Genomic DNA, 14,865 nt, shown 5'->3' with positions numbered 1-14,865 from the left:
CCCTTTAATAGTCAACAGTAGAAATAATCGGTTAAAAAACAACTTGTGTTTTGCCTGTCAATGTTGGTCAAATGTCACGCTCAAACTGCAGCACAGCTAACAGATGGGGGTTAAAGCTCTGGCTAACAGGCCTGCACTCCTTACTCTACAATCCAGATGTAAACAAGCACAGTTTACAGATAGCATCTTTCAGGAGAGAAAAACTCTTTGTCAGTATTTTGATCTAAAACATGGAGATAAAGTTGTATGTAGGGTATGTCAGGTTAAACTAGAATATCCATCAGAGCCATGGAGCACAGTTATGAGTACATTACCGGTTTACTAGTAATGTACTTTACTGATAATTGTCTCAATGGCTATATTTTAACTTTTGTTGCATTTGCAAAGACATTAAGATCTGGATGTTATTTAGCTCCAACAACGAGAAGAAAACTCAATGAAAATCTGGAGAAAACCCAAATGTATTATCAGGGTAAATACAATGAAATAGTAAAATACATGGATGGTTTGTCCGCTTTGGGCTTCCGTATCCACAAAAACATGTCCATAAAATAACATAATTTAATTGAATATATATACCTGTTTCATTTAATTGTGCTGTCTTGCCAATTTTGTCGGACTATTTGTTTGTTTTTCCTGTGCCGTCCTGGCACACACACACACACACACACACACACACACACACACACACACACACACACACACACACACACACACACACACACACACACACACACACACACACACACACACTCTGTGTTAAAGCAGTTGTAATGGGCATGTGTGTGATCTGGAGAGTAGGGCGGGACGTTGGGTCAATATTTGTTTAGGAAACAGAAACAGTGCTGTGTGTACACTGCAGTAACTGTAGCTGTATAAGTGCACACTCACTATCTCTCTTACATCCACTTCTATCATAAAGGAGCTTCAACCTTTCTAGTTTGTGATTAAATATTTCCTAATAAGAAATGTAGGTTTCTTGAATGTGATTTGTATGACAAAGTCACACTGCTTTAAAGGAGGAACACACAGAGCAAAAGGGAAATAAAAGAAGCAAACATGGCTGAATTTAAACATGACACAACATTTCCATATAGCTCCCATGGCCTACGTCAGGGGGATATTTGATCTTGACTCAGCAGTATGATATAGTGTATTTAACTTCTTTGAGACTTTTGTACTGTTCTCATTTGTTCTTATAGATGCTGGTTCTTTTAATGGAGGCTTTAAAATATTTGATACATTAACTTAAGAAAATCAAACACTTTTCAGACCAGACTCCATAATAATAATAAAAGGAATATATGTAGATGGAGGACAAGGCCCCTTCTTTGATTCGATACCTTTAACCCCTTGACACGTGAATTTGTAGTAACTATTAAAAACATTTTTTTACATGTGTTTCTGCTTTCAAGTAGATGCTAAATTAAGTTGAGAAAGTTGATTTGACAATAGCACCTCAAACGGATGTTGTTTTGTCTCCAACTGGTCCTTTGACAAACTCATGCTTGCAAAAGGTTTCTAGGTATGTATTGTAAGTGCATCAACCAGCAGTGGAGGAATACAGACGCTTGGCTGCATTTGGAGTGGAAGCGGTTTGATGCAAATTTGCGACAATAGGCGTCAAGGGGTTGAGACACAGAGCATTTCAGAGTGCTTTACAGGACTGTACACATTATTTGAATATTTAAGGAGAATTTGTTTATGTTTATTATTATTTCAAATTTCTCCAACAGATTGCTACAAGCCATCAATATTCATATCTCTGTCTGATAAACAACACAATGCCTCTAGGAATAGATGACAAATTCTCCAATGAAGCCAGATGTTATACTTGATTTACTTCTGGGAAGATTTCCTTTTTTCATGCAGTGTTTACGTCTAAAAAACTTAAACACTATCATTTGTCAGTCCAGTGGCATGCACAGACTTTTTGAAGGGCAGGGACAAAGAGAAAACAAAACTCACATGCACATACTGCGCACTTTAGTGCACATTTGTCAGGGCTAGAAATGTAACAACTACCTAAAATGTAAAAATGATAAAACCCCAAATCTAAGAACTGTTCAATAATGTAACAAAATGTACTTCCTTTTTGCTAAAGCATTACACTTTTAGGAGAAAAATATTTTCCCTGCCCAAAATGAAACAACTTGTTCGACTTTGGTCAATTTTTACTCACCTGTAAATGTAGCCCTCACATATCCTTTCCCTCCTCTTGTTGTCAGGACGAGGAGGCTCTGTCTGGGTGAAGCGATGTTTGACATGCTGTACGAGTGGTTCTGGTGGGACAGAATCTGGCTGCCCGTAAACCTGACGTGGTCCGACTTGGAGGACAGGGAGGGACGTGTCTACGCCAAAGCCTCACATCTATATGTTACGATTCCCTACGCCCTCACCTGCCTGCTCATCAGATACCTGTTTGAGAGGTAAGGTCCTTACTCTGTGCACTTGTCATTTAGGATAATAAAATAAACCTTCATTCTTTGAACACACTCCAATTTTTACCTGGATCAGTCTTCAGTCTAAACTGCAAACCTGAACACCCTGAATATTTGTTATATTCTCACGCTGCATGTGTGGATTCCTGCCAGATAGTCTGGCTTCCTCATACAATCTGAAGACATGCTCCTTTGGTTAATGGATGGGTCTAAATTGCCCTAGGTTTGAGTTTGACTGTTGTCTGTCTCTATAGGTCAGCCCTGTGACTGACTAGCAAACAGTCCAGGGTGTACCCAGGCTCCAGCCCCCCGTGACTCCAAACTGAAAAAGATGATAAAGATAACGGATGGATTTATGCAGATGTTTTAGCTGATCTTATATGTACATTTATGAGTTTTTTTAAAATATTACTCATCGGATCATCTCCAGGATTTTTGGATCCCATAAAAAGATCTCATGTTGGGCTTCTCAAGTATGGCCTTAGCTAACCCTGATATATTTCTAACGTATAACCACACCTCCATTACACAAATGACAGACCCATGAAAAACTAAGGTAGTCCAAGCTTCAAAGTTGAAAACAACTGTAGCTTTAAAAGAAACAACGATTTCATAAAAACACTGCTTAATATTAAAAGGTCAGAGAGTCTCTCTGTAGCACATAATGTTCATCAATCTCATTTTATTACCAGTTTGACATTAACCACAGAAAAATAAAGCCTCAACAAGAATAACTTAAGGAACATTTTTTAAATTATATTTCATCCATGAGAGCAATTTGACTCAACACGCCGAGCAGCCTGAAGTGTTTTTTACCTTTACATTTATTTCTGTCTCACCCAGAAGACGATTAGTTGTGTCCCCTTTGCAGCAAGCTAATACTTAAAGTCATGGTTACTATACTGTTCCCTGTCATAGGGCAACAGTGTTAAAAAAAAAAAGATAGCTAGCTAGCCCACTGTACTGAGGGAGCTCAGACTGGTCACTCACTGAGGAATCATCTGAGTGCAGTGTCAGGTGTGTGTGTGTGTGTGACGGATTGGACTTAATTGGGCCCAGGTGTGTTAAGCTTACTGTATTTATAGTATACCCTTGGGTTGCAGCACTCTATGCTGACTTATTGTTCTACTATTCACTTAGCAGACGCTTTTATCCAAAGTGATGTACATCAGAGAGTAGCTGTAACAAAGTATAGAAAAAAAGGAAACAATGTCAGTAAGTGTAAACAGGCTTTAAGTCCGATTGGACACAGAGGCAAAGAACATCATTGACGGCAGTTCTTTAGAGCTCTAACCAGTATAGAAACCATCTTAAAAGTCGTCCTTATCAAACAAAATCATCATCATTACCAACATCATCATCATCTCGAGAAGATCATCATCATCCTCATTGAGATCGTATAGGTGTTCTTGAAAGAGTTGGGTCTTTTTCTTAAAAGGGCAAATGGACTCTGCAGATCGAATGGAGTTTCGAAGTTTGTTCAAACCACCGGGCTGCCTTTCATTGGCAGGGCGTAGAGGACAGGAGGGGGAATGTAGACCTGGATTATAGAGAGAAGCCATTTTTGTCACTGTTTTAAATTTGACATGAGCAGTAACTGGGAACCAGTGAAAGGAGATAAACAGCAGAGTAACATGTTCTTTTAGGTAACATGTGCTCTTCTAGGTATTGTCTTACCAACAGAGATGGTGGGAGCTTCTTTGAGTTTTATTGTGTCGTTTAGACATATAATGAGCTGTGGCTCAGTTGGTAGAGTCGTCGTCCCTCAATCGGAAGGTCGAGGGTTCGATCCCCAGCTCCTGCGAGCAACATGTCTGTTGTGTCCTTGGGCAAGACACTTAACCCCAAAATTGCTCCCCCCTGCTGCGTCTGGGGTGTATGAAGGTCAGCGCGAAGTATCGCTGCAGACCGGTCATCCGACCAAAAGCAATTTCGTTGTACCTGTACTGTATCAATGACAAATAAAGAATCTTCTTCTTCTAATTCAACACAAGAACTACCTAAACTTTCTTCTGTGATTTTCCACATTTACAGCAGCTCGAAGAGTTTAGTTTTTGATGCTGGGACCCAAACCAGAGAGCTTCTCTAGTCCTCTGAATAAATGTAATTTCAAGTGAGCTTTTCTTTTAACCCTTCGATTGAATCATTTTTCGTGGTAATCTCTCTGCGCGTGGCCCCATGTATCGTGGCTACAGTCCTCGTTCGGGCGACACAGGTTCGCGCCAGGCCCGTTTCAAATGTACAACATGTCTTTCCCCACTCTCTCTCCCACTTTCCAATCTATCCACTGTACTACAATAAAGGCTAAAAGGCCAAAAATAAACCTTTAAAAAAAAAAAGATGATCACAATTGGGTCCCAGTCCCTTGCATCAGGCAGTTACTCAACTTAGCTGTGTCTTTCACAAGCCAAATAAGTGCTCCCTCTGCTGACTGGCTGCACTATAGACCATAAACCCCGCCTCCTCCAAGTTCACAGAACATGAGTCAATCTTTAAAGCTAAATTAGAGGTAAAAAGATTCTCACACCATTCTGTCATAATTAGTTCTTATTGTTCTGATTTATGCCCAAGTGTGGATTTTTCTGAAGTTAAATGTGTGTTTTGGTAAGAGGAGTCAGCTAGTCAGCGCCCCTCTAAGCATGTCTTTGCACCAAGTTACTGGTGCAATATGACAGCACCTGTCGTTGTTTTCTTAGCTTCACTTTAGTAAAAACAAAGAGAGACAGAAATGGGCTGTCCATAATAATATACGCGAGACGATCAAGCCTGATGGAAGAGTTTTTCAACATCTGTCCTTGGGCTACAGTGAAGAGGGAGAAGGTGGTCTTAGTTAAACATTGAAAAGTCAACACTGACTCCAGGCTGACTTGTTTGCATTTTCAATATTTAACCCAAACCGCTATCTTTAAACATAAGCCACTGTGACCACAGGGACAATACGAGTTAGAGTAATAAGTCAGAGTTACATAACAGTACACTATTTATATCAGGCGTTATTACTTTAATTTACATTAGACACTCAATTAGATTATCTAGCTGCATTGAATATTTTTGGAGATTATTACTCTTATTACAAAAATAATTATTTCTTTTCCTAGATATATTTCATAATTCAGATGTGATCCATCTCACACTTCATGTCACGTCGTGTGTGTGTGTGTGTGTGTGTGTGTGTGTGTGTGTGTGTGTGTGTGTGTGTGTGTGTGTGTGCACATGCATGTGTATGTCATTGTGTGTGTTTGGTGTGTTTCAGGTGGATAGCCACACCTTTAGCTTTGTCTGCTGGGATCAAACAGAGAGTCTGCCTGAGAACAGCACATGTCCCCATTCTGGAGCATTACTACACCTGTCAGAGCAGAAGTCCTGCTCAGGTAAATAACCTCAGGCTGTTTTCGAAATCGCCTGCTATAGTCCTAATAAATACTGACTTGACCTAAATGCAGTATGCAAACAAATGTGAGAGCCGCCGTATGCCACAAATACCCGGACGATGTGTACAGATTTGGGAAGAATCTACACCAGTCTCCAGTTGCATATTGTTTCCCACAATGCAAAGGGCCAAGTCAGAGATCAAAATAACTGACGGCCATTACAGGGTAAATAATCACAATCAGACCAAAACACAAAGATATCACCAATGATCTTTTTTGCTTCTCAAAATCATGAACATTAAAATATTTTTTTTATTGTTTGCCTCAGTTGGGTTGATGTTTATACAGATAAGTATATAAAAAGTTTTTCAAGAGGAACAAACAAGTTTAGTCAAGCCTGACATACTGCAAAATAACCACCACAACTGGCAGTCATTCTACATACTACTGTTGAATGCATTATGCTGTTAATACTTATACAACGTTCAAGATTGAGCAGTAGCGGGTTTCAAAAAACAGACTCAGAGGATAAACTGTCATTTAAACCACCACATCAGCTGTATGAATAAACACAGGATTTACTTCCCACTAGGTCACCATTACTAATGTGATTTTTCACTCTTTGCCTTTGGTCATATTTTTTCCAACAGTTTGTGTGTGTGTGTGTGTGTGTGTGTGTGTGTGTGTGTGTTTACACACTTGCAGGCAGACATTGATGGGCTGTCCAAGAAGAGCAGTTTGTCAGTGAGACAGGTGGAGCGATGGTTCAGGAAGAGAAGAGCTCAGGACCGTCCGGGAGTCCTCAAGAAGTTCACAGAGGCTAGGTGCGTGTGTGTGTGTGTGTGTGTGCGCGCGCGCGCGTGTGTGCGTGTGATCAAGATTATATTGATGAAGCCCAGCAGCTGTAGTCTCCATGTCTCTCTCTGCTCTCCACAGTTGGAGGTTTGTCTTCTACCTGTTGGCGTTCCTCGGTGGAATAGCAGCTCTGTATGATGTGAGTAGAAAGAACAAACCAAGCTATACTATCATCCCTTAACCATGAAAAACAGTCAGAATCAGAATTACTGTTATTGTAGTACATTAACACATACAAGGAATTTGTCTTGGTGTTTCTGGTGCAATAATAAAATAAACATAAATACATTACAGTATAATACATTACTATAAAGCTAGTGAACAGCAGTACTCCGACCGTCAAAAGAGAAAAAAATTAAACAGTAAAAAATAAGATAATATGGTCCAAAACAATAATGATCCACAATATGTGCAATGTGGAGAGTGTAAAGAAATAATTCTGCTATTGTGCAAATTTCTATCTTACAGTATTTTGTGAGAGTACCTCATCCAGGTCCTTTGCCCAAACGATCTCAGCTCCGCCCCTTTTGGTGGGACACTCTATCTAAAATGATTGGCAGTAAATAGAAAAACCAGGGCTCGTATTTAGAGACATTCTGAGAATCCTTTTAGAGAAGTCCGAAACTTATCTTAAAAAATCTATTACCAACTTAACACAGATGTGGTTTTATTTAATCTGCAGATCTGAGAGAGAGACTATATAGTGTTCAGAAAATATCATTTTCCAATTCCAATTACTCGTGCATGTCTAACAACATCTGTTCTCTCTTTAATGCAGAAAGAATGGTTCTATGATACCAAGGAAGTCTGGACTGGTTTTCCAAAGCAGGTTAGTGTTCTTTCTCCTACACTTAATTCTGTTTTACTAATGTAATGTTACTGGTACTATTGTAATACAATAACAACTTCTCAGTAACTTTTGGTATACATTAATTTAAAGTAACTTTCTTAAAACCTTAAAAGGGAGCTGTATATTTTGATGGACGGAGCAACAACTTCCTGGTAGTAAAGCTAAAAGACTTTGAGCTCCCCCGACTGAATGGCTGTAGTATAGGTCATAAGCACCGCCTCCTCCATGTAGACCTAAGTAGTCTAAGTCTTATCCGAAGATAATTTTCTATCACACTAAATATTAGAACCCCATTTTGCAGTCAACTCCCGTCTGACTCATGTCAGACCATGGGCTGTGTATACAAATGGACAGCGTCCCTCAGCCTCTTGTTGAACAGGATGAAGCCATACTACCCTCAATGGGTGCTGATATATTTAGAATTTACAACCAGTCTGCACTGTAGGGAATCAAAAACAACAGCATTGACATCAAATCGATTACTTCCAAAACACACATTAAATTACCCTTTTAAAAACATAGGAATTCAAGCAGATACTAACAGTTATGGAAAGTTCAATGACTCTTGTGTTATTCTTTGTTGAGTTACCTGTCATCATCCCTCCTCTTCTCTGATAGAAGATTGCATGGCTTCACTTAAGGGGAGGTATTATGCTGTCAATTTTTTATATTCTCCTGTGGTACAGTCAGGGCCTCAAACCAAGACATTTGTTTCTGAATAACCTCCTTATGAGCCTTGAACTTAGTGAGTCAGCTCACACTTTTTATCAAGCCTTGAATGAGACATGAAGTTGTCTCATGTAGTATTTCACTCATTTGCAGGCGATACATAAACTCAACGACAGCATACAAACACACACATTAAAGGAAAAAAGAGCTGCTCAGTGTTTTGAAACACACAATGTTGTTTCTAAGCAGCAGTTGTTAACATCTTCCTCTGCACTGTCAGTTAACAATCATCAAGTGTTATTGTGTGAGCCTCACTGTCATTGTCACACAATGCACAAAGGCTGTGGACACCACACTGAAACAACCCCATTTTAGAGCCTTTTATATTTTACAATGGTTGTCGTGCATCGTCTGATTTGGGACAGTAGGTGTTTTGTTTTTTGTATGTAAAATGTAAGCATCAAGGAGATGTAATCCATTTTTTTGTTTTCAAACACCCTTGGATTTCTCATTGGAAAGCTTTCTTGATAAAGGAAATAAAATCTATTTTGTTATGTAGCTTTTTATTCAGGTTTCGATGAATGGAAATGCACGTTACAACCCAGAAAATGTTCAATTGTTTGTGTTTGCTTATTACACACACAACCTACTTAATTCACAATAGCTGACCTCTTGCACATCACAGTGCCACAAAGTGTTTAGTATTATAACCGTCCAATCATATGCCTTCAAATGTATTTGTATAACATTGGATAGTGCAAGCAATCAAAGACTGCTAGCTAGGAACAGAAAAAAGGAAAACATCATGATAACCGCGCTGACTTTAACAGCCCTACTATTTTACATTTTTTTAGACTTAGACTTCCTTTATTGTCATTCAAATTTGAACTTTACAGTGCAGATAAGAACGAAATTTCGATCAAGTATTTACATAAGGAATGTTGCATTTACAAAATAAGGTGCAGATATAAATGAATGTAAAACAAGAGCTATGTGTGAAATTACTGTACAGATAAATATATTGCACGGTTATTGATGTATGTTATATTGTCTTTGTAGTCCAAAAATGTCTTTATAGTTATTGTTTGTTTTTACATTTTCCTGTTATGTATCTATATATCTATATCTATCTATCTATCTATCTATCTATCTATCTATCTATCTATATATATATATATATATATATATATATATATATATATATATATATATATATTCATACTGTACTTGCATCAATTGCTGTGCTTTTTTCTGTCTCTGTTTGACAATCTTTCTGGGAGCTGCATTTTTTTGTATCTCCACAGATGGAGTTAGAGTTCATTATAAATCCATAATGTTTTACGGCTAATGCAATATGGGATTTTCTTATCCCATAGCTTTATTATGAGCCTGCACTTTGATTGAAAACTGTATAGGAGAGATATGATGTCATCAGGTGAACAGAGATGCTGCATATTCTTATAGATAAAAGCGATGAGGACAAAGACTCAGCCTGAAGGTTCAAACTTGAGACTCACTGCAGCTTCATGTATCACATTCATCACTCTCTCTCTCTCTTCTCTGTGCAGTCCATGCTGCAGTCTCAGTACTGGTATTATATCCTGCAGATGAGCTTCTACGCCTCTCTTCTCTTCAGCGTTACCTTTGATGTCAAGAGAAAGGTGAGTAGTTTTTTTTTTTTTTACTGAACAACCCTGACCTTATATTAAACAAAACAAAAAAACATTGATGTCTCACTAAAACAAAGCCTCCTAAAATAAACTAAAAATGAAAGAAAAAAAAGAATTTGAATAAACCTGAAGATGACACACAAACACCAGTGGGCCTTAAATATTACAGAAGACTGAAGACTGGTTGTTTAAATTAAAAATAATTCCTAGGATTAGCATCAGTCTGTGAATTGGTCAGTAAAATTAACATTAATAAGAGACTGTAATGAAACTATCAGCAACAAAACATCTACCTAGAGAGGGAAAGCACAGAATAAGACTGTTTTTAAAGCTTTAAAAGGGCGTGTGGAGCGTCTGAATGGATGCATACTGACCAAACCAAGTGATGTTCTGGATTTTCCAACGCGTAATAGTTTATTTTACATTAGCTGGAGCTAAATATACGGTAGCCCGAAGTGGACATGCATCAATATGTTTTATGTATTTCCTTTTTCTTATCATCATACCAAGTTGATTTCAGCAGTTTTCTTGAGAGCATGACGTAGTTGTCTCGTTATAGCATAACGGAGGTTTTCCGTAGTTTCATGCATTAGCTCGACTTAATTATCCCGTTTTATTTTGATAAGAATCCTGGTTCTCAGTTATATCGAATTAATTTAAGCTGTCAGGCAGCTGCTTTCCTTTTCCAGCTGTGAAATTATTCGTTATCACATGGAAACAAGCATTTTTATTCAAAAATAACAAGATAAATAAATTGAGATTATGAGAAAATAGAAAAAGTATTCCTTATCACAGAAAAAGTGAGGTGTCTTGACATGATGAGATATTAACGGTCTCCAGAGCATGGATTCTGACAGATATGTGTCTTTTTAACCCTCCAGGTTATTCCTTCACTCACAGCTCCATGATACAGGTTTTCTGTGGGCAGCCTGATTGGTTGAGAATCCAGAAGTCTAGTAATGGCTGTTATGGTTTAAAGGGAAACTGAATGACCATTCTTTTCTTTAGGACTTTAAGGAACAGATCATCCACCACCTGGCTACACTGATCCTCTTATCATTCTCCTGGTGTGTCAACTATATCCGTGTTGGGACTCTGGTCATGCTGGTCCATGATGCCTCTGATGTTTTACTCGAGGTTAGTCCCAAACATGTAACAACCCCAGAGCATGGTGATACTGTATAACCCTCCTCAACATTTATTATAATCAGTGTCAGCATTAAAACATAAACATTTTACTACAATTTGTGATGTCCTAGAGGCTTTTTTCAAATGTGCTTAGTCACAAATTTAAATTGATCACAATGTACTGGGTGTTAGAAAAGATCAAAATTCAGTAAATATGGCTACACGTTGCTTCTGTCAAGTGGTTAAGTATACGTTTACTTGTGTTGCGCTGAAGAGATGCCCTTCATCTACTATGGCTGGTTTACATCAGGGAAGTAGAGCTGGCCCATTAACACAGAGCTACAGCCCCCTGGTGGCAGGTGGTGATACCAATGATTTGTCAAATGGGTAAATCTGAGGGTGTCAAAGTTAATTGATTTAGTCAATTAATCAGGGACAACAATAGATTATACATTTAGAACAATCAAGGATCAATATTTCGCGTTGATTGACAAAATCTAGATCCCTCTCTTATCAGACACCAATGTTTGGCTGACTCATGAATTCAGGGGTCAGAAGTGTACAAAAGTTTTTACTATAGACAAAAATCTCAGCATATCTTTAGGCTTGGTAATTGGCTGATTATGATTTTAAAGATAATGCACCTTACTCCCATCTTTTATTTATCCAGATAATAAAAACAACACAGTCACAAACTCATTTTGGTCTTTATCCTTAAAATAATTAACTAACAAAAAAACTGTTTTTTTTTTCAGTCTGCAAAGTTATTTAACTACGCCAAATGGGAGAAAACTTGTAAAACTCTCTTTGTTCTGTTTGCTGTGGTGTTTATGGTGACACGACTCGTCATTTTCCCATTCTGGTAAGTTGTGTGCAAATGTATGTGTGCTGTATGTGTGTGAGAGATAATATTATTTCTGTATTAGTTACTACTATAGTTTCATCTTTCAGTGTCTTTTTCATGAGTTTGTAAGACATAAACAAGTTTACAATGTTGGAAAGAAATCATTACAACTTTTTGTATTTTCTTGCTTGCCAGTATGCATTTAAGCTGCTGACAATAACATATCATGCTCCATCGATAGCCCCTGGCTTCCTGTACGCCCTGCACTTTTTACTGTTTGTAACAGCACAATGCCCCTAAAAAAAGGGTTCCAATGATTTTTCCCCCTCTGAAATCACATACAAAGAATTGCAGGCTCTCACTCCCCCGACTCCCCTTTGTCCTGAATGCAATATTGCAATTGATGACGTGGCATACATTTAGCGCAATATGGAAGAAGACTGGGAAAAACAGCTGCCTCCTCCCTTCCCAACTCCTCCTCTAACAGGAGGATGGTATTGAACGTATTCACACAGAAGGTTATTACCCCATTTGCATTTTGCTTATCCCATCTTGTGAAGGAGCAGATACGTAGTAGTTGCAAGTGATGTACAAATCATGGTGCAATTAGCTGCAGTAATCCAGTCTTATTTCCTGAACCTCCTTTTGGTCAACAGCTCAGAGTACTGTGCCAATCAGCTCACATTAATCTTTTTACTGCATTTGTCTTTATGTGTCAGTAAACCCAGTGAGGAATATTTCAAATCTGCTGTTTGTCTGCTGTGTTTCAGGCTGATCCACTGTACCTGGGTGTATCCTGTTCACCATTACCCCCCTTTCTTTGGCTACTACTTCTTCAACGTGATGCTGGTGGTGCTCCTCTGTCTGCACATGTTCTGGGCCTATCTCATCCTCCGCATGATCAAAAAGTTTATATTCGGCAAAGTAAGTATGCTCACTAAGAAACATGTCCTCTGTCAATAGTTTCAAAGCAGCAGTTACCTCAATGACATCACAGGGGCGACTCCACTATGAATAGTGTTTGAACACTATGAATGCATTAAATGGCACAATGAATAGTCTTTTCTATTAATGATTAAACTCAAAGTTATGAAGGACACATACAGTATAAGACTGAAGCTGCTGTAGATGAGTATTATCCTTTAAGTTTGATAATCAACATGAATATCACATTTAGGATTGTCACAACACCAGAGTCTTAAACTTCATTATGATGCTGTCACCAGTTTTGGCACCAATGCAACAAGTCCTCGGTACACAATATTTTACAACTCCATCTGGACTCGAGAAATGTCAGTTTTTGGACTACTGCTGCTCTCTCTTTTGCTGTTGGCAACTTCTAGTAAAAATAAGCCATTTTTTAAAGGCTGAGTTTTTTGTTGCCATGGTTTATTAAAGTGAGCGACTTTTGAAAACACATGGTATTATGAGCTTTTAATATCTGACTCCTCTGACTACTAACAGCCACTGTAACTCTGTATTTCTCCTGTCACAGCTGACTAGAGATGAGAGGAGTGACTGTGAAGATGAAGACGAGGAGAGTGTCCCATCAGAGGATGAATTTGAAGAAAAGCACATGCTCGGTAATGGACGAGCAACAGATGAGAAGGAGGACAAAAATAGCTGCTTTGGGTCTTTGTCTCCACCAGAGAACGTCTGCTGGTCAAAGACTGTCTGCTGACTGCGGCTCAGTATGAAGATCAGGAGCTGAAACTTTCACACACCAGACAGGATGGACTCATCACCCTCAGTTTGTCTCTGGTACTCCTGTAATATTGAAACAAAAAGGTGTCTGTTCTTGAAACACAGTCCAATTGCCCTTTTTCATTTGCTTCTTGTATATTTCTAAGAGATAAGATTACATCATAAAGATTAATTAAGGAAGGTTTCAAACCCCCAATGATCAAATGAGGAACAAATTATCACATTTAGTAACTTATTTTTATGTGCATTGGTTAAAGACAGAGCTGGTCACATGTCCATTAATCGTTGCTTATCGCATTCATATTTTTATTTATTTTTAATGTGGACGATAATTTGAAAAACAAATTATTGAAACCATTAAGTTCCAGTAAATGTAAGGCCCTTTTTCTTTCACACCTTGCTCTCACATACATGTTGAGATGATCCGCAGACAACCTAAGCAAGAGCATATAAACCACATTAGAGTAGATGTTCTCAACTGGGGGATTAGGACCTGTAGGTGGGTCACAGAGTCGTTTTCAGTGGGTCGCGAATGTGTGCCTGCAAAAAAAAAAGTGTCAAGAAATCGATGAAGTTTTTCTTCAACATGTTTTTCTTTGGTTCTGTTTCTTTTTTTCTGTCACTTGTTTTGCACAGACTGTGATCCATTTTTATTAAATGAATCTGATTATATTTATGAACTTGGGCACACAGTTTTTCATGAAGGAGTTGGTGGGTCCTGACTCTGGACCAGTTGAGAACCACTGTTTTAGAGAGCTTATGGGATAACGAGCCATAACTCCCATCTCTACTCAGGATGCTTTTATTTTGAAATCCTGTTTAACACACATGAAGGCACTTCATAAGCGCAGCAAGAGGGAAAACAGTAGTGACAGTTTATTTTGTTTTTAGATGTGTTTGCAGACATGAGTTTAAGTTGTCTTAAGTCATCATGACCTCTTAAGAACTCAAGAACGTATCCAGATCAGTCTGCAAGAAGAGACATCTAAACAACTTTTACCATCTTCATTTTCAAAGGAAAGGAAATGTTGTGCAATTTCTGACTATCAGGAGGATCTCAACACAGATGGGCTTTCCCAACACATTGTCATTAAAGTCTTTCTCACTCTGATTTAATAATGATTAATTTATGCAAATGACATGTTTAACATAAGATTATTTTAGGCATTATTCACAGAATTTTCAGTTCCATTAGTCTATTCCCAATTTAGTATTCATTTTGTATGAAAGTCACTAAATGAAACCAGTATGCTTCCATCTAGTCTGAATACCATGAGGTTGTTTCTTTTAACTTTACATGTTCCATTGCATGTTGAGAGACGCCGCCACCAAC

The 14,865-nt window shown here is 38.3% G+C and overlaps 1 protein-coding gene across 1 annotated transcript; it reads left to right on the top strand.

Annotated features, from left to right (window-relative positions):
- Positions 1 to 2,244: 2,244 nt before the first annotated feature.
- On the top strand, positions 2,245 to 14,400 carry cers3a (ceramide synthase 3a). Its single transcript, XM_079340212.1, has 10 exons — positions 2,245 to 2,429; positions 5,695 to 5,812; positions 6,518 to 6,636; positions 6,749 to 6,806; positions 7,446 to 7,496; positions 9,755 to 9,847; positions 10,865 to 10,993; positions 11,740 to 11,846; positions 12,599 to 12,752; positions 13,324 to 14,400. Exons 1-10 carry the CDS (start codon positions 2,257 to 2,259, stop codon positions 13,507 to 13,509), a joined length of 1,188 nt encoding a protein of 395 aa, XP_079196338.1. The 5' UTR covers positions 2,245 to 2,256; the 3' UTR covers positions 13,510 to 14,400.
- The last annotated feature ends 465 nt before the right edge of the window (positions 14,401 to 14,865 follow it).

This window comes from Symphodus melops (genome assembly GCF_947650265.1).
Source record: "Symphodus melops genome assembly, chromosome: 3".
NCBI lineage: Eukaryota > Metazoa > Chordata > Actinopteri > Labriformes > Labridae > Symphodus > Symphodus melops.
The sequence above is the reverse complement of the archived record's forward strand: the minus strand, read 5'-3'. Positions and strand labels throughout refer to the sequence as shown.

Bases quoted from the DNA above. Each gene is read 5' to 3' on its own strand.
- cers3a (XM_079340212.1), top strand. From the start codon at position 2,257: ATGTTTGACATGCTGTACGAGTGGTTCTGGTGGGACAGAATCTGGCTG. The intron at 5,813-6,517 runs GTAAATAACCTC...ACACACTTGCAG, and splicing joins AGAGCAGAAGTCCTGCTCAG to GCAGACATTGATGGGCTGTC. The intron at 6,637-6,748 runs GTGCGTGTGTGT...TGCTCTCCACAG, and splicing joins AAGAAGTTCACAGAGGCTAG to TTGGAGGTTTGTCTTCTACC.